Consider the following 26,267-nt stretch of genomic DNA (forward strand, 5'->3'; position numbering starts at 1 on the left):
CTGACTTACCAGAGAGAAGGGAACCTAGCAGCAGATTCAGAACAGAGAGACTAAAAGCTGGAAATAGAAGGTGGAAAATTTGCAAGCACACCTGGAAGACAAAGTAAACCAGGGCTAGAAAATAGACAGCAAAGTAGTTGGACATTACTACATGTATATATACTTCAATGCAAGGTGTCTATAAGACAATAGACAATAGGTGCAGGAGTAGGCCATTCAGCCCTTTGAGCCTGCACCGCCATTCAACATGATCATGGCTGATCATTCCTAATCAGTATCCTGTTCCTGCCTTATCTCCATAACCCTTGAGTAAGGCAGAGTAGGCAGATGAGACGGGAGCACCAGTTGAAATCTAGGAATATGATATTATAGCTATTATTAAGATGAGGCTAAAAGAAATACAGGAATGGCAGCTCAACATTCCTGGTCAGTTTTCAGATAAAATACAGAGGAGGCTTAAGAGGAAGATGTTGCAAAATTGACTCAAGAAATAACTAACAAAGAATATGGTCGAAGGACCATCAAATGGTGGCTGTGGCCTGAACGGAAAAACAAAATAGGAGCCATCACACTATGGGAGTGTATTACTGATGAGTGGCAAATGTTATTCCCTTGTTCAAGAAAGATAATCGGGATAATCCTGGGAATTACAGACAAGTCAGTCTTATGTTTGTGGTGGGCAAATTATTGGAGAGGATTCTGAGAGACAGGATTTATGATTACTTGGAAAACCATAGATTGAATAAAGATGATCAGTGTGGCTTTGAGAGGGGCAGGTCATGCCTCGCAAACCTGATTGAATTCTTTGAAAGGTGACAAAACATATTGAAGGTGGGACAGTGGATGTGGTGTACATGGATTTTAGCAAGGCATTTGATAAGGTTCCCCATGGTAGGCACATTCAGAGAGTAAGGAGGCATGGGATACAGGGAAACCTGTCTGCCTGGATATAGAATTGGCTAGCACATAGAAGACAGAGGGTGGTAGTAGATGGAAAGTATTCAGCCTGGAGCTTTGTAACCAGTGGTGTTCCTCAGGGATTGGTTCTAGGACCTCTGCTCTTTATGTTTCTTATAAATAACTTGGATGAGGAAGTAAAAGGGTGGATTAGTAAGTTTGCCAATGACATGAAGGTTGGTGGAGTTGTGGGTACTGTGGAAAACTGCTGTAGGTTGCAACGGGACATTGACAGGATGCAGAACTGGGCTGATAAGTGGCAGATGGAGTTCAACCTGGAATAGTGTGAAGTGATTCATTTTGGAAGGTCAAATATGAATGCAAAATACAAGGTTAAAGGCAGGATTCTTGGCAGCGTAGAGGAACAGAGGGATCTTGGGGTCCATATCCGATAGGTCCCTCAAAGTTGCCACCCAAGTTGATAGGGTTGTTAAGATGGCGTATGGTGTGTTGGCTTTTATTAGCAGGGGGACTGAGTTTAAGAGCTGCAAGGTTATACTGGAGCTCTACAGAGTCCTGGTTAGACCACACTTGGAATATTGTATTCAGTTCTGGTCGCCTCATTATGGGAAAGATGTGGAAGCTTTCGAGAGGGTGCAGAGGAGATTTACCAGGACGTTGTCTGGACTGGAGGGCATGTCTTATGAAGAAAGGTTGAGGAAGCTAGAGTTTTTCTCATTGGAGCGAAGAAGGATGACAGGTTACTTGATAGAGGTGTACAGGATGTTGAAATGTATAGATAGAGTGGATAGACAGAGACTTTTTCCCATGGTGGCAATGTGTATCACGAGGGGCATAATTTTAAGGTGATTGGAGGAAGGTTTAGGGGAGATGTCAGAGGTAGGTTCTTTACACAGAGAGTGGTAGGTGCATAGAATTCACTGCCAGCAGTGGTAGTGGAGTCAGATGTATTAGGGACATTTAAGTGACTCTTGGATAGGCACATGGAATTTAATGCAATGAAGGGTATGTAGGTTAGTCTGATCTTAGACTAGGCTAAAAGGCCGGCACAACATTGAGGGGTGAAGGACCTATATTGTGCTGTACTGTTCTATGTTCTATGTATTACAGACCATCAAACATTCAAGTGATAGAATTGAAAATACATAGGTAAATCTGAGAATTGCTAATAAAAACAGTAATAGTAGAGGATTGCAATTATCCAACATTAACTAGGATAGAATTACTGTGTAAACCAATTATTACAACTTGCGTCTCTAGTTAATAACTTTTATGTAAACTATGGGGTAACTAAGGAGATATTAAGGATTATATACATAACTGGAGATAAGATAGTCACACAATTAAAACCAGTCCTCATGTAAGTAATTTAAACCGATTTTTCAATTTGAAAGCAATTCTAAATGGGGGGGGTCGAGATGAAAGCTATGCAGATTCCAGATGTTCCGATTTTAGTATAACACAAATAACCAAATTTAACATTCACACATTTACTCAAGAATGTTTTGCATTCAGTGCTGACATTTCCCACCATACATGTTTTGTAACATCGTCAAAAGGCCAATCACTATAAATGTTTCACAACTTACATCAGGATATTTTGTACTTTGCTTAAAAATGAACTAACAATTCAATAAAATCAGTTAAATGATTAGTCTCAACAATAAAATATAAATCCTGGAATTATAATAGGCTTTTGCAAGATGAATGAAAGTAGAATTCAATAGTCTGTCTTAAGTGATAGCATATGACACAGCAGGCATTTTGACAGTTGGCTGTCCCTCAGAACGATGTCATTATTTTGCTGGTCTTTAGCTGAATTTCAGCCAATGAATGGATATTTTAGACACAATCATCCCTTCCCTTCCAGAAAGCCAGAATTAAATTCTACCTTGTCTAACTAAAAGGAACAGCAAACCTCAACACCTTCAGATAGTTGAGCTATGCACTCAGCAGTGTCTCAGCTATGTACAATCTATTCTCTCAGAAAAAAATCTATTTCAAACTTAATAACTACTTGCTACAGATAGGAAACTCCAAAGGATAATTTATCAACAGCAAATGTGTACCATTAGTCTTCTGTTGACTGAAAAAAAAACTGTTGAACAGAATTTTAGAAAACAACGTATTGACCCTGAGCTAGCAATTACAAGTATTTAAAATTTTGATATAAAGATAAATTCAATATTATAATGAAAGCAGGAATCAAAACAAAATTTATATTTGCATTCAGACTCTGCAGCTAAAAATAAATCCCAGGAAGATGCTACTGGCCTTCAAACTGCAAAAAGTAACTCAGGCAGATGGCAAAACACAACACATGCCAGAATTAACTTTGAGATTTCTCTTATATAAAATTCAATTTCTCTACATGTCAACAAGCACTGTTAACATATGGCCAAATTCTTGTGCTTGTGCTGCAGTCTCTTTCCAACACTTCTAAGATCACCTCTTAAAGGTTCCAATGTCTTGCTTTATTAAAGGGCTCACTAATCTCAGCTCTAATCATTCTGCAAAAATGTAGAACCAAAATAAATTACAAACTTATACTGAGTGTCTAGCAGATTTCTCAACTAAATAACAGGTATGTTTGTGCATTGATAGGTGCAGCATTATTCCAAATAATTTCATGATGTCTATGCTTGCTTTTGTGCAGATCCTCATCATGAAATGCAGAGGGTAGAATTTAATCTTGGTGACAGGCTTTTGTCCAACAATTGGAGAATTGGTAGAAGTCCCATGTCATCTTCTTTGGGGAGTCCACTTAAGTGGTCGGCCATTCAGAGGCTAGCAGCTTGTTACTGCTGTCAGAACCACTGGCAGCAATGCATCAATTAGATGTCTAGAATACCAAGGGATCACAAATCAAAGTGAGTGAAGGTTGCTGGGTGCGGTGGAAAGTGAAGTTGGTAGAAAGGGAAGTTGGAAGAAAGGGTAGGGAGTGGAATTGGTAGCCCTTCCCCTTCTTAATGTTAGATGTTGCTTGTACAGGCACCAACTTTCAGTGAAGGGAACACCCCTCACCACTCCCTGCTGAAAAGCTCTCTAACAAAGTTGATACAATTTGCTTGGTCTCCCTGCATGGCAAGTGCCCTGTCAGCTTCTGTTCAAACACAAGTGGCTGCAGGTTGAAACCCTCAAACAGATATTAATTGCGTGTGGAGGACAGAGGCAGTGGGGTTCCCATCTGCAACCCTCCTGGCTAATTAAGTGCCTCCCATTGGCCCCTTTGGGGGTGGGGTGCATTAGAGTCCATTGATATATTTTCTTACACAAGATCCTGATATCTTCAACAAAGTAAAATGAGAATGAGTTTAAAAAATGCATTAAAGATTCACTAACTGCAGGCCTGCGTTTACTTTGAAATTCATATGTTAAAGTGAGAAAGTCCTGTGTTCACTTAAGCACAACGACAAGATTCAGTGGTGCCAATGGCAATCTGAAAACAAATAAAGCAGCAACCATGCATCATTATTGAGACATTAAAAGAAACACTGAAATTAAAGTCAAAGTCACAATGATATAAGTCAGAGTAATTTTAAAAAATAGCCATGTGCAAAGACTCTTCTCAGCAACTTGTGAGATTACCGCAACTGTTGCTCTAAGATTATTATCAAACAACTCATAAGTAGAACTTGTAGAGAGAGTCTAATGCAGTGAGCAGTATCTTTGGGAGCAATTTTCTTGGGTTCCACGGGGCCAAAGACCACAGGAGCATCTGTACTCATGAACTCAAACTCCGACTGACAATCCAACCCAAAACAGCCACTTCCACTTTCTTCACCACTGCTTTCATCACCTAAGGGAAACAGAACAATTAGAAGTTATTCTCAGATATTCATCACGCAAATATAACATTTGTGTGACCCCTTGGCTTCAATTAAACAATAAAAACAAAAATCAATCTACAATGCTTGTAATCTGCTAGAATATTAAAATAACAGAAATGCTATTGGAGCTGCAAACATCCAGACAAGTAGGGATGAGGGGATGAGGGGCCTCTTTCCATGCTGTGAAAACTCTATGACTCTATTTTCCTGATCTAACTTCAGATGGTGGGCAGACTTGGAGACAGGAGGTGAGTTACTTGCCACAGAATTCCAAGTGCTTGATCTGCTCTCATAACAAAAGAATTTGAATGGCTGGTCTAGTTCAGTTTCTGCTCAATGGCAACCCTCAGGATGTTGATAGTTGGTGATGTGGTGATGGTAATGCTGTTGAATATCAAAAGGTGGTCGTTACATTCTCTTGTTGGAGATGGCCATTGCTTCACAGACAGGTGGCAAAAACGTTACTTGAGAAATTGGGCAAATTAGGTGCTTGTTTTTGAGAGTTGCAGATTAATGGGTTAAACGGCATTTTTCTGTGCTGTAGATCACTGTGGTTTTGAAGAATGAAACATGATCTCATTGATACCTATAAAATATTTAAGAGGGATAAAAGCAAAATACTGCAGACAATGGAATTCTGAAACAAAGTGAAAAGGCTGGAGAAACTCAGCAGATCTGACAGCATTGGGTGGATGAGAAATAGAGTTAGCATTACAACATGAATACGGTCAGCTAAATTAACTCAGCCTCCCTATCCCTGTATTCGAAACACAGTAAAATTAAAATATTCAATTACTCTCAAAATTGACTCTTTGGAATTGTCCATGACTGAAGGTAGCATAAAATGACTGCTTGTGGTTTTTAGCTGACATAAGATGGCTGAAAAGAATTGTTAATTGAGGCAGCAATTCTAGAGTTAGAATCATGGCCTTGATACACATGGCAACCATATAAGATGCTTCACAGAAGTCTTAGTGGGAAAGAGAAAATATGTTATTTAGTAAAGTGTAGAAGGGAAAGTTGATCCCATCATAATCAAAGATGGTTCCTAAAGAAGGGTTACACCTGAAACGTCGACTTATCCACCTCCTGATGCTGCCTGGCTTGCTGTGTCCCTCCAGCCTCCAGCCTGTCTACCCACCATAATCAAAGGCTTTTCAAGTAACTGCCATTACACATAATATATGTAGACATACTGAAATTGTAAGTGCAACTAATAAATTAGCATTAAGGAATTTAGATAATTCTATACGCTGAACTTTAAGTTAATATTGGGAGGGCAATCAGGCTGCAATCAAACCTCTATTCTGTAGCTTTTGCAGGCACAGTCCTTGTGAGTCACCGTTCAAAAACCATTTCAAACTTTGGTTTTGCTTCTTTTGTCTCCCTATGAGGCCCCAGTTAACATTCATATGCCATCTGTTTAAGCATCTGTTTCTCCAGAACCAAAACATCTAGAGCATTATTTGAAAAAAGTCAACCTGCAAATTAACTTGCAGGCCTAACCTCAAAGCAAGTATCAGATTATTTGTTCTTTCTTTTTTAAACAAGTTGCTGTTCAACGTCAAAAGATTGCAAAGAACAAAGAAAATTACAGCACAGGGATAGGTCCTTTGGCCCTCCAACTCTGCACCGATCCAGATCCTCTATCTAAACCTGGCGCCTATTTTCTAAGGGTCTGTATCCCTCTGTTCCCTACCCATTCATGTACCTGTCTAGATTCATCTTAAGTGACACTATCGTGCCTGTCTCTACCACCTTCGTTGGCAATGCATTCCAGGCATCCAACTACCTCTGCGTAAAAACCTTGCCATACGTATCTCCCCAAAACTTTTCCCCACTCACTTTGAACTCTTGAGCCCTAGTAATTGAGTTCTCCACTCTGGGAAAAAGCTTCTTTGCTATCCACCTGGTCTATGCCTCTCATGACTTTGTAGACCCCAATCAGGTCTTCCCTCAATCTCCATTTTTTTCTAATGAAAATAATTCTAATCTACTCAACCTCTCTTCATAGCCGGCACCCTCCGTACCCGGCAACATCCTGGTGAACCTCCTCTGCATCCTCTCCGAAGCATCCACATCCTTTCGGTAATGTGGCGACCACAACTGTATGCAGTATTCCAAATGTGGCCAAACCAAAGTCTTATACAACTGTAATGCGACCTGCCAACTCTTGTACTCAATACCCCGTCTGATGAAGGAAAGCATACCGTATGTCTTCTTGACTATTCTATTGACCTGCGTTGTCACCTTCAGAGAACAATGGACCTGAACACCCAAATCTCTCGTACACCAATTTTCCCAAGGACTTTTCCATTTACCGTATAGTGAGCTCTTGAATTGGATCTCCCAAAATGCATCACCTTGCATTTGCCCGGATTGAACTCCATCTGCCATTTCTTTGCCCAACTCTCCAATCTATCAATATTCTGCGTTATTCTCTGACAGTCCCCTTCACTATCTGCTACTCCACCAATCTTAGTGATATCTGCAAACTTGCTAATTAGATCACATATACCTTCTTCCAAATCATTTATGTATTTCACAAACAACAGTGGTCCCAGCACAGATCCTAGTGGAACACCACTGGTCACAGTTCTCCATTTTGAGAAACTCCCTTCCATGACTACTCTCTTCCCTGTTGCCTAGCCAGTTCTTTATCCATCTAGCTAGCACACTGTGGACCCTATGCGACTTTACTTTCTTCATCAGCCTATCATGGAGAACCTCATTAAACACCTTACTAAAGTCCATGTATATGACATCTACAGCCCTTCACTCATCAATTAACTTTGTCACTTCCTCAAAGAATTCTATTAAGTTAGTAAGACATGACTTTCCCTGTACAAAACCATGTTGCCTATCACTGATAAGCCCATTTTCTTCCAAATGGGAATAGATCCTATCCTTCAGTATCTTCTCCAGCAGCTTCCCTACCACTGACGTCAGGCTCTATAATTATTTGGAATATCCCTGCTCCCCTTCTTAAACAAGGAGACAATATTAGCAATTCTCCAGTGCAAGGATGATGCAAAGATATCTGTTGAGGCCGCAGCTATTTCCTCTCTCACTTCCGTCAGTCACCTGGGATAGGTCCCATCTGATTCTGGGGCCTTGTCTACTTTAATGCCTTTTAGAATACACAATACTTCTTCCTTATGCCGATTTGACTTGGAGCACTCAAAGATCTATCCCTAACCTCAACATCCATCATGTCCCTCTCCTTGGTAAATACCAATGCAAAGTACTCGTTAAGAATCTTACTCATTTTCTCTGACTCCATGCATAACTTTCCTGCTTTGTCCTTGAGTGGACCAACCCTTTCTCTAGTTACTCTCTTGCTCCTTATATATGAATAAAAGGCTTTGGGATTTTTCTTAACACTGTTTGCTAAAGATATCTCATGACCCCTTTTAGCTCTCTTAATTCCTCCTTTCAGATTGGTCCTACATTCCCGATAATGCTCCAAAGCTTCGTCTGTCTTCAGTCGTCTAGACCTTATGAATGCTTCCTTCTTCTTCTTAGCTAGTCTCACAATTTCACTGGTCATTCTTTCTTCCCTTATCTTGCCATTTCTATCACTCATTTTCACAGGAGCATGTCTCTCCTGCACTCTAATCAACCTCTGTTTAAAAGCCTCAGTGTTGGGGCCCACAGCTGTTCACTTCATATATTAATGATCTGGATGAAGGGACTGGAGGTATTCTAGCGAAGTTCGCCAATGATACGAACTTAGGCGGACAGACAGGTCGTACTGAGGTGGTGGGGAGGCTGCAGATACATATAGACAGTTAGGAGAGTGGTCCAGGAAATGGCTGATGAGGTCTTGCACTTTGGAAAAAAGAATACAGGCATGGATTATTTTCTAAATAGTGAGAAAATTCATAAAGCCAACGTACAAAGAGATCTGGGAGTGCTAGTCCAAGATTCTCTAAAGGTTGACTTGCAGGTTGAGTCAGTGGTTAAGAAAGCAAATGTAATGTTGTCATTTAACTCAAGAGGTTTGGAATATAAAAGCAGCGATATGCTGCTGAGATGTTATAAAACTCTAGCTAGGCCCCATTTAGAATACTATGTTCAATTTTGGGCCCCCACACCTCAGGAAGGACACACAGGCATTGGAGCATATCCAGCGGAGATTCACATGGATGATCCCTGGAATGGTAGGCCTAACATACGATGAATGGCTGAGGATCCTGGGATTGTATTCATTCGTGTTTAGAAGGTTGAGGGGAGATCTAATAGAAACTTACAAGATAATGCATGGACGCTGGGAATTTGTTTCCGGTAGGCAGGGAGACTAGGACTCGTGGCCACAGCCTTAGAATTAGAGGGGGTCAATTTAGAATGGAAATGAGGAGACATTTCTTCAGCCAGAGACTGCTGGGCCTGTGGAATTCATTGCCACAGAACATAGTTGAGGCCAAGACATTAAATGTCTTCAAGGCAGAGATTGATAAATTTTTGATCTCACAAGGAATTAAGGGCTACGGGGAGAATGCAAGTAAGTGGAGTTGAAATGCCCATCAGCCATGATTAAATGGCGGAGTGGACTTGATGGGCCGAATGGTCTTCCTTTAGGACCACTCTCCTCTTTGTCCAGGAGTATTCTAAAACTTACAAAATTGTGATCACTATTCCCAAAGAAATCCCCTACTGAAACTTTAACCACCTGGCTGGGCTTATACTCCAACACCAGGTCCAGATCTGCCCTTTCCCGAATTGGACTATTTATAGACTGCTCTAGAAACTGTCCTGTGTGCTCCTTAAAAATTCTGCTCCATCCAGACCTCTAACACTAAGTGAATCCAAGTCAATGTTGGGAAAATTAAAATCTCCCATTACCACCACCATGATGCTCCTACATCTTTCCATAATCTGTTCCTTATTCATATATCCATCCAGATGTCTTTTAAATGTTCCAATTGTGCCAAGCTCCACCACTTCCTCTGGCAGCTCATTCCATACACATACAACCATCTGCAAGAAGAAGTTGCCCCTTAGGTCTCTTTTACTTCTTTCCCCTCTCACCGTCAAACTATGCTCTCTAGTTCTGGACTCCCCCACCCCAGGGAAAAGTGTTTGTCTATTTATCCTATCCACGCCCCTCATGATTTTATAAACCTCTATAAGGTCAGCCCTCAGCTGCCAATGCTCCAGGGAAAACATCCCCAGGCTATTCAGCCTCTCCCTATAGCTCAAATGCTCTAACCCTGGCAACATCCTTTCTGAACCCTTTTAAGTTTCACAACATCCTTCGGATAGGAAGAATACCAGAATTGCTCGCAATATTCCAACAGTGGCCTAACCAGTGTCCTGTACAGTCACACCATGACCTCCCAACTCCTGTACTCAATACTGTGACCAATAAAGGAAAGCATACCAAATGTCTTCTTCACTATCCTATCTACATGTGACTCCACATTCAAGGAGCTATGAACCTGCACTCCAAGGTCTCTTTGCTCAACAGCACTCCCTAGGACCTTACCATTAAGAGTATAAGTGTATATGATTTGCTTTCCCAAAATGCAGCACTTCGCATTTTTCTAAATTAAACTCCACCTGCCACTCCTCAGCCCATTAGCCCACCTGATCAGGATTCTGTGGTAATCTGAGGTAATCTTCTTCGCTGTCCACTACACCTCCACTTTTGGTGTCATTTACAAACTTACTAATTATACCCCTTATGCTTACATCCAAATGACAAAAAGTAGTGGATCCTTATGGTACCGATCCTTGTGGCACTCCACTGGTCACAGGCCTCCAGTCTGAAAAACAACCCTCCACCACCACCTTCTGTCTTCTACCTTTTAGTCAGTTCTGTATCCAAATGGCTAATTCTCCCTGTATTCCATGAGATCTAATCTTGCTAACCAGTCTCCCATGGGGAACCTTGTCGAATGCCTTACTGAAGTCCATATCGATCATGTCTACCGCTCTGCCCTCATCAATTCTCTTTGTTACTTCTTCAAAATACTCAATCAAGTTTGTGAGACATGAATCCCCATGCACAAAGCCATGTTGATTATCCCTAATCATTCCTTGCCTTTCCAAATACATGTACATCCTGTCCCTCAGGACTCCCTCCAACAACTTGCCCACCACCGATGACAGGCTCACTGGTCTATAGTTCTGTGGCTTGTCCTTACCACCTTTCTTAAATAGTGGTACCGTGTTAGCCAAACTCGTCTTCCGGTACCTCACCTGTGACTATCGATGATACAAATATCTCAGTAAGGGGCCCGGCAATCACTTCCCTCGCTCCCATAGACCTCTAGGGTACATCTGATCAGATCCTGGAGATGTATCCACTTTTATTAGGAATAAAAGAATGACTAGGGTAGGAATAGGTCCAGTCAAGGATAGTAGGGGGAAGTTGCGTGTGGAGGCGGAAGAGATTGGGGAGACACTGAATGAATACTTTTCTTCAGTATTCACTCAGGAACAGGGCATTGTTGTCGATGAGAATACTGAGGCACAAATAAGTAGAATGGATGGCTTTGAGGTATGTAGAGAAGAGGTGTTGGAAATCCTGGAAAAGGTGAAAATAGATAAGTCCCCTGGGCCTGATGGCATTTATCCTAGGATTCTCTGGGAAGCAAGGGAGGAGATTGCAGAGCCATTGGCCTTGATTTTTATGTCCTCTTTGTCTACAGGAGTAGTCCCAGAAGACTGGAGGATAGCAAATGTGGTTCCCTTGTTCAAAAAGGGGAGTAGGGATAGCCCTAGTAACTATAGGCCGGTGAGTCTCACTTCTGTTGTGGGCAAAGTCTTAGAGAGAATTGTAAGGGATAGGATTTATGCACATCTAGATAGGAATAATGTGATCAAGGATAGTCAGCATGGTTTTGTGAAGGGCAAGTCGTGCCTCACAAACCTTATTGAATTCTTTGAAAAGGTGACGAAGGAGGTTGATGAGGGGAAAGCGGTAGATGTGGTATATATGGATTTTAGTAAGGCGTTTGATAAGGTTCCCCATGGTAGGCTACTGCAGAAAATACGGAGATATGGCATTGAGGGTGAGTTGGAGGTTTGGATTAGGAATTGGCTGGATGGAAGAAGACAGAGGGTAGTAGTTGATGGCAAAGTTTCTTCATGGAGTGCCGTCACTAGCGGTGTTCCGCAAGGATCTGTTTTGGGACCATTGCTGTTTGTCATTTTTATAAATGACCTGGAAGAGGGGTTAGAAGGTTGGGTGAGCAAGTTTGCGGATGACACGAAAGTCGGAGGAGTTGTTGACAGTGAGGAAGCATGTGGCAGGTTACAGCAGGATATAGAGAAGCTGCAGAGCTGGGCAGAAAGGTGGCAGATGGAATTCAATGTAGCTAAGTGCGAGGTGATTCACTTTGGGAAGAATAACAAAAAGATGGGGTACTGGGCTAATGGTCGGATACTTGGTAGTGTGGATGAGCAGAGGGATCTTGGTGTCCATGTACACAGATCTCTGAAAGTTGCCACCCAGGTAAATAGTGCGGTGAGGAAGGCATATGGCGTACTGGCTTTTATTGGTAGAGGAATTGAGTTCCGGAGTCCTGAGGTCATGATGCAGTTGTATAAGACTCTGGTACGGCCGCATCTGGAATATTGTGTGCAGTTTTGGTCGCCATACTATAGGAAGGATGTGGAGGCATTGGAACGGGTGCAGAGGAGGTTTACCAGGATGTTGCCTGGTATGGAAGGAAAATCATATGAGGAAAGACTGAGGCACTTGGGGCTGTTTTCACTAGAGAAAAGAAGGTTTAGGGGTGACTTGATTGAGGTGTACAAGATGATTAGGGGGTTAGATAGGGTCGACAGTATGAACCTTTTCCCGCGTATTGAGTCGGGTATTACAAGGGGGCATAGCTTTAAATTAAGGGGGAGTAGATATAGGACTGATGTTAGGGGTAGGTTCTTCACTCAGCGAGTCGTTAGTTCATGGAATGCCCTGCCAGTAACAGTGGTGGACTCTCCCTCTTTATGGGCATTTAAGAGGGCATTGGATAGGTATATGGAGGATAGTGGGTTAGTGTAGTTTAGGTGGGCTTGGATCGGCGCAACATCGAGGGCCCAAGGGCCTGTACTGCGCTGTATTCTTCTATGTTCTATGTTCTATGTTTTATGCATTTCAAGACATCCAGCACTTCCTCCTCTGTAATATGGACATTTTTCAACGTCATCATCCATTTCCCTACATTCTATATCTTCCATGTCCTTCTCCACAGTAAACACTGATGCAAAATACTTGCTTTGTATCTCCACCATCTCCTGTGGCTCCAAACAAAGGCCGCCTTGCTGATCTTTGAGGGGCCCTATTCTCTCCCTAGTTACCCTTTTGTCCTTAATATATTTGTAAAAACCCTTTGGATTCTCCATTACCTTATTTGCCAAAGCTATCTCACGTTCCCTTTTTGCCCTCTTCAGTATACTCCTTTATACTTTTCTAAGGATTCACTCAATCTCTACTGTATATCCATGACACATGCTTCCTTCTTTTTCTTAGTCAAACCCTCAATTTCTTTAATCATCCAGGATTCCATAATTTATAACTATAACTTAGTTACGTTTAGTTTAGCGATGGAAACAGGTCAAGAGTTATCGATGGGGCAAGGGCAATTATAATACGATTAGGCAAGAATTAGGATGCATTGAATGGGGTAGCAAAATGCTGGGGCTACAGACAATGGAAATGTGGAGCTGGTTTAAGGAACAGATATTGGGTGTCCTTGATAGGTATGTCCCTGACAGACAGGGAGGAAGTGATAAGGGAACCGTGGTTACTACAGAAATTGCATCTCTTGTTATGAAGAAGAAGGAGGCTTATGTGTTGTTGAGGCAAGATGGTTCAGATGAGGTGATGGAGAGTTACAGATCAGCTAGGAAGCATTTAAAGAGAGAGTCAAGAAGAGCAAAGAGAGGACACGAGCAGTCTTTAGCAAATAGAGTAAAGGAGAAACCTAAAGCTTTCTATAGGTATGTGAGGAATAAAAGGATGATTAGGGTAGGAATAGGGCCAATCAAAGACAGAAGTGGGAAGTTAAGTGTGGACCCTGTGGAGATTGGAGAGGTGCTAAACGAACATTTCTCATCAGTTTTCACTCAGGAAAAGGAGAATATTGTAGAGGAGAAGAATGAGGTACGAGATATTAGACTAGAAAGGATCGAGGTTAGTTACGAACAGGTGTTCTCAAATCTGGAAGGAGTGAAAGTAGACAAGTCCCCTGGACCAGATGGGATTTATCTGAGGATTCTCTGGGAAGCTAGGAAGGAGATAGCAGAGCCCTTGGCTTTGATATTTGAGTTGTCATTGCCTACAGAGTACCAGAGGACTGAAGGATTGCAAATATTGTGCCCTTGTTCAAGAAGGGCGGTAGAGATGACCCAGGTAATTGTAGACCAGTGAGCCTTACTTCTGTTGTTGCAGATGTTTTGGAAAGGATTATAAGAGATAAGATTTATAATCATCTAGCAAGCAACAATTTGATTGGAGATAGTCAACATGATTTCGTCAAGGGCAGGTCATGTCTCACAAACTTCACTGAGTTTTTTGAGAAGGTGACCAAGCATTAGATGAGGGTAGGGCAGTTGGTGTGATATACATGGATTTCAGTAAAGCCTTTGATAAGGTCCCACATAGTAGGCTGCTGGAGAAAATGCAGAGGCAGGGAATTGAGGGTGATTTAGCAGTTTGGATTAGAAACTGGCTTTCTGAAAGAAGGCTGCGAGTGATGGTTGATGGAAATTATTCAGCCTGGAGTCTGGTTACTGGTGGTGTGCCACAAGGATCTGTTTTGGGACCACTGCTGTTTGCCATTTTTATAAATGACTTAGATGCAGGCATAGGTGGATGGGTTAGTAAATTTGCAGATGACACTAAAGTCGGTGGAGTAGTGGACAATTTGGAAGAATGTTACAGGTCGCAGGGGGACTTGGATAAATTGCAGAATTGGGCAGAGAGGTGGCAAACGAAGTTCAATGCAGCTAAATGTGAGGTGATTCACTTTGGGAAGAATAACAGGAAGGCAGAGTACTGGGTCAATGGAAAGATTCTTGGTAGTGTGGATGTGCAGAGGGATCTTGGAGTCCATGTACATAGATCCCTGAAAGTTGCCATTCAGGTGGATAGTGCTGTTAAGAAGGCATACGGTGTGTTAGGTTTCATTGGTATCGGGATTGAGTTCCGGAGCCACAATAACATGCTGCAACTATACAAAACGCTGGTGCGGCCACACTTGGAATATTGTGTACAGTTCTGGTCCCCATATTTTGGGAAGGACGTGGAAGCATTGGAAAAGGTGCAGAGGAGATTTAGGAGGATGTTGCCTAGTCTGGAGGGAAGATCTTATGAGGAAAGGCTGAGAGACTTGGGTCTGTTCTCATTGGAAAGAAGAAGGCTAAGAGGGGATTTGATCGAGACATACAAGATGATCAGAGGATTAGATAGGGTAGACAGTGAAAGTCTTTTTCCTAGGATGATGATGTCAGCTTGTACGAGGGGATATAATTACAAATTGAGGGGTGATAGATTTAAGACAGATGTCAGAGACAGGTTCTTTAGGCAGAGAGTGGTAAGGGGATGGAATGCCCTACCTGCTAACGTAGTCAACTCAGCCACTTTAGGGAGATTTAAACAATCCTTAGATAAGCACATGGATGATTTTGGGATAGTGTAGGGGGATGAGCTGAGAATAGTTCATAGGAGGGCGCAACATCGAGGGCCGAAGGGCCTGTTCTGCGCTGTATGTTCTATTTTCTGGATTAGTGGTGCTGGAAGAGCACAGTAGTTCAGGCAGCATCCAAGGAGCTTCGAAATCGACGTTTTGGGCAAAAGCCCTTCATCAGGAATAAAGGCAGTTCGCTGTATGTTCTATGTTCTATGTTTTACTCCTTACACCTACCAGCCTTTCCTTTCACCCTAACAGGAATATACTGTCTCTGGACTCTCGTTATCCCATTTCAGAAGGCTTCCCATTTTCCAGCCCTCCCTTTACCTGCGAACATCTGTACCCAAAAAGCTTTTGGAAGTTCTTGTCTAATACCATAAAAATGAGCCATCATCCAATTTAGACCTTCAAATTTTAAATCTAGTGTATTCTTTTCCATCACTACTTTAAAACTAATAGAATTATGGTCGGTGACTCCAAAGTGCTCCCCCACTGACATCTCAGTGACCTAACCTACCTTATTTCCCAAGAGTAGGTCAAGATTTGCACCTTTTCTAGTAGCTACCTCCTCTAGTAGGGTTCTTGCATTAAAACAAATGCACCTCAGACCACCAGTCTCTTTGCGTTCATCATCTGTTCCCTGCTTCCTCTTCCCCTTAGTCATACTGACTTCATTATCTTGTTCCTTACAGGTTTTAGTTACTACCTCCTTATTGTCTATTAACCTCCTCATTTGATTCCCATTTCCCCTGCCACATTACTTTAAACCATCGCCAACAGCATTTGGAAAAGCACCCTCTTGGACATTAGTTCCAGTCCGGACCAGGTGCAGACTATTCCATTTGAAGTAGTCCCACCTCCCCCAAAACTGATCTCATTGTCCCAAAAATCTGAACCCCTTCCTCCTGCACCATCTCTCAACACATGCATTCATCCTGCCTTTTCTGTCATTCTACTCTGACTAGCACGTGGCACTGGTAGCAATCCTAGAATTACTACTTTTTCGGTCCTACTTTTTAACTTGGCTCTTAACTCCCTAAGGTCTGCTTGGAGGAACAGGTCCTGCTTTTTTACTGATATCATTGGTGCCCATATGCACCACAACAGCTGGCTGTTCACCGTCCCCTTCAGAATGTTCTGTAGCCGATCTGAGACATTCCTGACCTGTGCACCTGGGAGGCAACATGCCATTTGGGAGTCTTGTTTTCAACCACAGAACCGCTTATCTATTCCCTTTACAATTGAATCCCCTATGATTATAGCCCTTCCACTCTTTTCTGCCCTTCTGTACAGCAGAGCCAGCCACAGTGCCATGGACCTGGCAACTGCTGCCTTCCCTGGTGAGCCATCACCCCCAACAGTATCCAAAACGGTATACCTGTTTTGAAGAGAGATGACCGCAGGGGACACCTACACTGCCTTCCTCCTCTTTCTCTGCCTTTTCGTGACCCATTCTCTTTCTCCCTCAGCAATCCTCATCTGCGGTGTGATCAATTTGCTAAACGTGCTATCCACGACCTCCTCAGCATCACGGATGCTCCACAGTGAGTCCATCTGCGACTCCAGAGTGTCATGCGGTCTAACAAGAGTTGCAGTTGGACACAGTCCAATTGATTTCAATTTGGATAGATGTGACACTCCGTCACATTACCTTCAGCTCTCCGCTCCAAGCCAAATATGAGAAAAAAAAGTCTTAGCACAGCGTTCATGGAGTTAAGGTGTTTCGTGTTTGGGGGAATCTGGAACGAGGAGGCACAATTAAAAAATAAGAGGGATACCAATTAGGACTGAGATAAATAGAATTTCTTTAACAGAGGATGGTGAGTCTTTGGAATTCTCTGTACCAAAGTGCTAATGAAGTCTCTTGGTATATTTCAAGTGCAGGTTGATAAATTCTTAATTCTTAATTATATGCGGGGTAAAAGCATTGAAGTGTTCGACCAGCCGTGGTCATATTAAATTATGATGGAGCAGCCTTGATAGGCTGAATGTCCTACTCATGTTCCTAAGCCTTATTGCACGTAGATAAGGTCTGCCTCAGTGTCTGAGGAATCACAAATGTGTAAATCAGCAGTGAATGTCCCCACCTCTGACCCAATGATGGAGGGCAGGTCATTAATTAAGCAATAATAGATAGTCGGACCTAGTACACTATCCTGAAGATGCAATGCACTGGGACTGAAATCATTGGCCTCCAACAAATCATCTCTATTTGTATTGGCTAAGATTCTAGTCAGTTGAGAGCTTTACTCCAATTCCAAGTGATTGCAATTTGGATAGATGTGACACTCAGTCAAATGTTGTTCTGACTGAGTGTCTCCTACCTCATACTTTTTCTATGCGTCACAACCCACTGGGGTAGTGCACTGTAAAACCCCACTATTCTCAGAATCATACCAAATTCTAAGGTTTGTTTTTAAAAAAGGTACACACAGTACCTCAATTTACCTGATTTTCAGACCATATTTTATAGAAAGCATGGACCAGGTTACGGTACGAAACAAAAATTAACTATAAATAATTAGATTACAGCAACAGATAACCAAATATATAATATAGGCAGATAACACTATTAACTGAAACTGTAGTCCTCTTATAAACTCCCATTTACATACAAACAAACAGGAAAAAGATTATTGGTGGAGGTAGAATCAAGTCAGTTCAGTGGCCTATGTTTCTTGATTCTAATCTTGAGATGATAAGTCTTTGGCTAACCGATCCTATGGTGTTAAGTTGTCTTCTAATAGCTCTTAAGTATTATAGAGTTACTAATTCACTTTGAAAACTTTTGTGAGTTATCAATTCAAAAATCAGAGCTCACAGAAACTATTGCAGAAAGAAAACCCTTTCAAGTTTAACTTGAACATTCACAATTAAAGTGAATTAATTAGTCATACTAATACATTGTAAATGGATAGGATATAGTTTGGATTACAGCAACACAACTGCAGGGTGAGTGGAGATAAGAACTGAATATCCAGGGGCATACAGTTCTTGGGAAGGACAAAAATTGCTGGTTAAAGAGGACTTTAGTGCAACAGTGAGTAAGGAACTTAGTTGCAGTGAAGTGGAATCTGTCTGAACATAAGAACCTGGAGCAGGAGCAGGCCATGTGGCCCTTTGGAGGAGAAAGTGAGGACTGCAGATGCAATCCTTCCTGAAGAAGGGTTCATGCCCGAAACATCGATTCTCCTGCTCCTTGGATGCTCCTTGGATGCTGCCTGACCTGCTGCGCTTTTCCAGCAACACATTTTCAGCATCTGGCCCTTTGAGCCTGCTCTGCCATTCAATAAGATCATGGCTGATCTTTTCACGCCTTCAGCTCCACTTACCCACCCTCTCACCATAACCCTTAATTCCTTTACTCTTCAAAAAAATTATCTTAGCTGCAAAAACATTCAATGAGGAAGCCTCAAATACCTAATTGAGCAGGAAATTCCCCAGATTCACAATCTTTTGAGTGAAGAAGTTCCTTCTCAATTCAGTTTTAAATCTGCTCCCCCTAGTTTTGAGACTATATCCTCTTGTCTCTGCCTGTTAGTGTTAATACAGAGATACAGGCTACGAAATTAGATGGGATGGAGGATGATAAAGAAGAGGTTTAGCAATTTTGGAAGATCTGAAAATAGATAAGACCCCTGGGTCGGATGGGATTCCTCGGATTCTCTGGAAAACCAGGGAGAAGATTGCAGAGCCTTTGGCTTCAATCTTTGTCATCATTGTTGACAGGAGTAGTGTCAGAGCACTGGAGGATAGAAAAGTTGTTTCCTTGTTTAAGAAGGGGAGTCGGGACAACCCTGGTAATTATAGGCCAGTGAGCCTTACTTCAGTTGCGGGTGAGGTTGGAAAAGGATGTATGTGATAGGATTTATAATCATCTGGAAAGGAATAATTTGATTAGGGATAGTCAACACAGTTTTGTGAAGGGTAGGTCGTGCCTCACTAATCTTATTGAGTTCTTCGAGAAGGTGACGATACCGGTGTATGAAGGTAAGGTGGTTGATGTGGTGTATATAAACTTCAGTAAGGCATCTGATAAGGTTCCACACGGAAGGCTATTGCACAAAATACAGAATTTCGGGATTGAAGGTAATTTAGCGGTTTGGATCAGAAAGTGGCTAGCTGAAAGAAGACAGGGGGTGGTGGTTGATGGGAAATGTTCATTCTGGAGCTCAGTTACCAGTGGTGTGCTGCAAGGATCTGTTTTGGGGCCACTGCTGTTTGTCATTTTTATAAATGATCTGGATGTGGGAGTAGAAGAATGGGTTAGTAAATTTGCAGATGACATTAAAGTAGGCAGAGTTGTGGATAGTGCCAAAGGATGTTGTGGGTTGCAGAGGACATAGATAAGATGCAGAGCTGGGCTGAGAGGTGGCAAATGGAGTTTAATGCGGAAAAGTGTGATGTAGTTCACTTTGGAAGAAGTAACAGGAATGCAGAGCACTGGGCTAATGGTAACATTCTTGGCAATGTAGATGAACAGAGAGATCTTGGTGTCCAGGTGCATAAATCCCTGAAAGTTGCCACCCAGGTTGACAGGGTTGTTAAGAAGGTATATGGTGTGTTGGTGTTTATTGTAGGGGATTGAGTTTCAGAGCCACAAGGTCATGCTTCAGCTGTACAAGACACTGGTAAGGCTGCACCTGGAGTATTATGTGCAGTTCTGGTCACCACATTACAGGAAGAATTTGGAAGCTTTGGAAGGGTTGAGAGGAGATTTACTAGGTTGCTGCCTGGTATGGAAGGAAGGTCTTATGAGGCTGAGGGAACTGAGGCTGTTTTCGTTGGAGAGAAGAAAGTTGAGAGGTGACTTAATCGAGACATATAAGATAAGCAGAGTGTTAGATAGGGTGGACAGTGAGAGCCTTTTCCCTTGGATGGTGAAGGCCAACACAAGGGGACATAGCTTTAAATTGAGGGGTGATAGATTTAGGACAGATATCGGGGTACTTTCTTTACTCAAAGAGTAGTAGAGGCGTGGAACAGCCTTCCTGCAACAGTGCTAGACTCGCTGCCGTTAAGGGCATTTAAATGGGCATTGGACATATATATGGCTAGAACATAGAACATACAATATAGAAAAGTACAGCACAGATGTTATGCCTAATCTAAACTAAAATAACCTAACCTATGCACCACTCAATTCACTGCTGTCTATGTGCCTGTCCACAGTGCTTAAGTGTCCCTAATGACTCTACTTTCACCACCACCACTGGCAACACATTCCACGCATTCAAAACTTTCCACATAAAGAACCTACCTCTGACATCTCCTCTACACCTTCCCCCTTATATCATAAAACTATGACCCCTCATGCCAGTCAATCCTGCCCTGGGGACAATTCTCTGGCTCTTGACTCCATCTATGCCTCTCATTACCTTGCATCCTTGTCTCTCTTCCTCCTTCTCTCCAGCGAGAAAAAGCCGAGCTTAATCAACCTTTCTTAGTAAGACAAGCTCTCCAGTCCAGGCAGCATCCTGGTAAACGTTCTTTGCACTCTCTCCAAAGCCTCCTATCTATTCTGTAATAGGGCGACCAGAACTGGACACAATATTCCAAATGTGGTCTCACCAGGGTCTTCTATTGCTGCAGCAAAACCTCGCAGCTCTTAAACTCAATCCCCCGTGGTAATGAAAGCCAAAACACCATATGCTTTCTTAACAACCTCCTCATCCAAGTCATTCATAAAAACTACAAAGAGTATAGGTCCAAGAACAGAGCCCTGCAGGCCACCACTCACCACTGACCTCCAGGCAGAATACTTTTCATCTACAAGCACTCTCTGCCTTTAATAATGGAACGGTGTAGGTTAGATGGGCATCAAATTAGTTTCACAGGTCGGCGAAACATCAAGGGCCGAAGAGCCTGTACTGTGCTGTTACCTTCTATGTTCTATGTTGTCCTATTTTTATCCTTCCTGCTTCTATCTTATCTATTCCCTTCATAATTTTATGTGTTCCTGTAAGATCCCCCCTCATTCTTCTAAATTCCAATGAATATAATCCCAGTCTATTTAGTCTCTCCTCATAAGCCAACCCTCTCAAGTCTGGATTCAACCCAGTGAATCTCCTCTGCAACCCCTCCAGTGCCAGTACATGCTTTATCAAGTAAGGATTCCAAAACTGCACACAGTACTCCAGGTGTGGCCTCACCAGAACTCTCTACAGCTGTAACATAACCTCCCTGCATTGCTAGAGAGATTGAGTTTAAAAGAAGAACAACATTCAATTTGACGTCCTAATTTTCTGTTGTACCTGCAGTCCTTGTGATTCATGCACAAGGACACCCAAATCCCTCTGCAGAGCAGCATGCTGCAACTTTTTACCATTCAAATAATAGCCCTTTTTACTGTTATTCTTATCAAAATGGATGACTTCACATTTAGCATGACTATACTCCATCTGCCAGACTTTTGCCCACTCAAATTATCTATATCCCTCTGCAAACTTTCAGATTCCTCTGCATACTTTGCTCTACCACTCATCTTAGTGTCATCCACAAACTTTGGCACACAACACATGGTCGTCAACTCCAAATCATCTATATAAATTGTGAATAATTGCGGTCCCAGCACTGATCCCTGAGGCACACCATTAGTCACTGATCGCCAACCAGAAAAGCATTCATTTATCCCCACTGTTTGCTTCCTGTCAGTTAACCAAACCTCTGTCCATGCTAATACATTGTCTGTAACACCATGCACCTTTATCTTATGCAGAAGCCTTTTGTGTGGCACCTTGTTGAATGCCTTTTGGAAATATAGATACTGGGTCCCTGTTGTCCACCTTGCTCGTAATGTCTTCATAGAATTCCAGTAAATTAGTTAAACATGACCTGCCTTTCATGAACCCATGCTGTGTCTGCTCAATGGGATAATTTCATAGAACAAAGAACAATACAGCGCAGAACAGGCCCTTCGGCCCTCGATGTTGCGCTGACCTGTGAACTATTCTCAGCTCGTCCCCTACACTATCCCAAAATCATTTCTATCAAGATTATTCCTTAATGATAGATTCAAGCATTTCCCCCACTATAGAAGTTAAGCAAACTGGCCTATAATTCCACATCTTTTGTCTATCTCCTTTGATAAACAGCAAATGTGATGCCATTGTTTAAAAATCTGCTGGTACTGCCCCAGAGTCCAGCGAATTTTGGAAAATTACAAGTGCAGATGCTTTTTCCCCTGCCATCTCTTTTAGTACCCTAGGATGCATTCCATCAGGGCCAGGAGAAGACCTAAGGGGAACTTTTTCACACGGAGAGTGGTACGGGTATGGAATGAGCTGCCAGAGGAAGTGATGGAGGCTGGTACAATTGCAACATTTAAGAGGCATTTGGATGGGTATATGAATAGGAAGGGTTTGGAGGGATATGGGCCGATGCTGGCAGGTGGGACTAGATTGGGTTAGGATATCTGGTCAGCATAGACGGGTTGGACCGAAGGGTCTGTTTCCACGCTGTACATCTCTATGACTCATGACTTGTCTACCCTCAGCTCCATTAGCTTGCCCAATGCCACCTCTTTCATGATAATGATAGTTTTTAGGTCCTCAACTACCTTAGTCTCCTTGTCAATTACTGGCATATTATTTGTGTCCTCCACTGTGAATACCGACACAAAATATCTGTTCAATGCCTCGGCTATTTCCTTATTTCCCTTTATTAAATTCCCCTTCTCATCTTCTAAAAGACCAATGTTTACCTTAGCCATTCTTTTCATTTTATATATTTGTAGAAACTTTTGCTACCTGCTTTTATATCCTGAGCTAGTTTATTCTCATAACCTACCTTTTCTTTATAGCTTTTTTTGGGGCTTTCTGTTGCCCATTAAAGCTTTCCCAATCTTCTCGTTTCTCGCTGGTCTTTGCTACTTTGTATGCCTTATCTTTCAATTTGATAGCCTCCCTTATTTCCTTAGACATGCATAGCTGATTATCCCTTTTTCTGCAGTCCTTCCTTTTCACTGGAATATACTTTTGCTGAGCACTTTGAAAAATTGCTTTGAAAGTCCTCCACTGTTTCTCAACTGTCCCACTGTAAAGTTCTTACTTTTAGTCTACTTTAGCCAACTCTTCCCTCATCCTATTGTAGTCTCCCATTTAAGCACAGGATCCTGGTTTTGGATTTTATCTTCTCACTTATCTGTATTCTAAGTTCAACCATTCTGTGATCACTCCTTCCAAGAGGATCCCTAACTATGAGATCAATTAATTATTGCTGTCTCATTATATAGGACCAAATCTAGGATAGCTTGCTCTCTCGTTGGTTCCAATATATACTGTTCAAGAAAATGTTTGCGGATATATTCAATGGGAACAGTTTAGTACACAGAACACAGATCAGTAAAGCATAGTACAGGCTCTTCAGCCCTCGATGTTCTTCCGGCCTTTTATCTTACTCTAAGATCACGCTAATCTCCGTACCCTTCATTGTACTAACTTCCATGTGCCTATCCAAGAGTCGCGTCAATCTCCCTAATGTATCTGACTCCACCACCACTGCTGGCAGTGCATTCCATGCACCCACCACTCTCTGCGTAAAGAACCTACCTCTGACATTTCCCCTAAACCTTCCTCTAATTATTCAAAGTTTGGGTGAAGATTTGTAGCTCGGGTGCTCGTTGTTGTGGTTCTGTTCGCCGAGCTGGCAATTTTTGTTGCAAACGTTTCGTCCCCTGTCTAGGTGACATCCTCAGGACTTGGGAGCCTCCTGTGAAGCGCTTCTGTGGTGTTTCCTCCGGCATTTATAGTGGCCTGTCCCTGCCGCTTCCGGTTGTCAGTTTCAGCTGTCCACTGTAGTGGCCGGTATATTGGGTCCAGGTCGATGTGTTTGTTGATGGAGTTTGTGGATGAGTGCCATGCTTCTAGGAATTCCCTGGCTGTTCTTTGTTTGGCTTGCCCTATAATGGTAGTGTTGTCCCAGTCGAATTCCTGTTGCTTGTCGTCTGCGTGTGTGGCTACTAAGGATAGCTGGTCGTGGCGTTTCGTGGCTAGTTGATGTTCATGGATGTGGATCGTTAGCTGTCTTCCTGTTTGTCCTATATAGTGTTTTGTGCAGTCCTTGCATGGGATTTTGTAAACTACATTAGTTTTGCTCATGCTAGGTATCGGGTCCTTCGTTCTGGTGAGTTGTTGTCTGAGGGCTGTTGGTTTGTGTGCTGTTATGAGTCCTAGTGGTCGCAGTAGTCTGGCTGTCAGTTCTGAAATGCTCCTGATGTATGGTAGTGTGGCTAGTCCTTTGGGTTGCGGCATGTCCTCTTCCGTTGTCTCTCCCTTAGGCATCAGTTGATGAAATTGTGCGAGTATTCGTTTTTGGCAAATACCTTGTACAGGTGTTCCTCTTCCTCTTTTTGCAGTTCTGGTGTGCTGCAGTGTGTTGTGGCCACTATACCGGCCACTACAGCGGACAGCTGAAACTGACACCTGAAAGCGGCAGGGACAGGCCACTATAAATGCTGGAGGAAACACCACAGAAGCGCTTCACAGGAGGCTCCCAAGCACTGAGGATGTCACCTAGACAGGGGACGAAACGTTTGCAACAAAAATTCCTCTAATTATCGTTAAATTATGCCGCCTCATAATAGACATTTCCAACATGGGAAAAAGTCTCTGGCTATCCACTCTATCTATGCCTTGTAAACCTCTAACAAGTTACCTCGCATCCTTCTTTGCTCCAATGGGAAAAGCCCTAGCTCCGTCAACCTTCCTTCATAAGACATGCCCTCCAGTTCAGGCAGCATCCTGGTAAATCTCCTCTACACCCTCTTGAAAGCTTCCACATCTTTTCCATAATGAGCAACCAGAACTGAACACAATATTCCAAGTGTGATCTAACCAGGGCTCTACAGAGCTGCAGCATAACTCGTGGCTCTTGATTTCAATCCCCCTGCTAATGAAAGCCAACTCACCATATGCCTTCTCGACAACCCTATCAACTTGAGTGGCAACTTTGAGGGATCTATCGGACATGGACCCCAAGATCCCGCTGTTCCTCCACACTGCCAAGAATCCTGCCTTTAACCCTGTGTTCTGCATTCAAATTCGGCCTTCCAAAATGAATCACTTCACACTTTTCCAGGTGGAACTCCATCTGCCACTTATCAGCCCAGTTCTGCGTCCTGTCAATGTCCCGTTGCAACCTACAATAGCCCTCCATACTATCCACCAATCTTCGTGTCATCGGCAAACTTACTAACTCACTCTTCCACTTCCTCATCCAAACCATTTATAAAAATCACAAAGGGCAGAGGTCCAAGAACCGATCCCTGTGGAACACCACTGGTCACCGAGCTCCAGGCTGAATACATTCCATCTACTACCACCCTCTTTCTTCTATGCGCCAGCTAATTCAGTAACCAGACAGCCAAATTTCCTTGTATCTCATGCCTCCTTAGTTTCTGAATGAGTCTACCAATGGGGAGCCTTATCAAACATCATGTCAAATACCTCAATTCAATTTCAAAGTAAATTAATTAGCCACAATTGTCTTATATATACATTCTTATTCTACATTCATGTGGTAGTTTATTCTCCAGTGAATCAATTGATGATTATATACAGACTGCAGTACTTAAAGTCTGTAACAGGTTTGTATAGTTTGCTGCATGCAAGTAGTTTCGTGAACAGACATAGAATGCTCTCTGAACATCACAAGGATTGCAGCATTTGGACACCTTAGAAAATAATGGTAGAAATAACAGGAGCATGCAAACAAAGAAAGAACTGAACAATACAATGAAAATGTGCACTATATCTAATGTTTACATATTTGACATTGTCTTTATAAAATCTTGAAGAATTTCTGGTAAAACAGTACGAGCAGAAAGAAACAATTTTGTGGTTCAAGGATTTTTCTCCCTTTGAAGTTGAAACAATCT

General features: G+C 42.4%; 1 protein-coding gene across 1 annotated transcript in view; it reads right to left on the reverse strand.

Annotated features, from left to right (window-relative positions):
• Positions 1-2,173: 2,173 nt before the first annotated feature.
• Positions 2,174-26,267, reverse strand: part of LOC122561984 (glypican-6-like) — a 236,646-nt gene continuing 212,552 nt past the window's right edge. The window contains exon 9 of the mRNA XM_087991818.1: positions 2,174-4,717. Coding sequence (XP_087847944.1) covers positions 4,503-4,717 — 215 coding nt within the window. The 3' untranslated portion in view covers positions 2,174-4,502. The remainder of the gene's footprint in view (positions 4,718-26,267) is intronic.

The sequence above is a fragment of the Chiloscyllium plagiosum genome, unplaced genomic scaffold, assembly GCF_037043375.1.
Source record: "Chiloscyllium plagiosum isolate Xiang-an unplaced genomic scaffold, Cpla_swu_hap1 HiC_scaffold_11, whole genome shotgun sequence".
Classification (NCBI taxonomy): Eukaryota; Metazoa; Chordata; class Chondrichthyes; order Orectolobiformes; family Hemiscylliidae; genus Chiloscyllium; species Chiloscyllium plagiosum.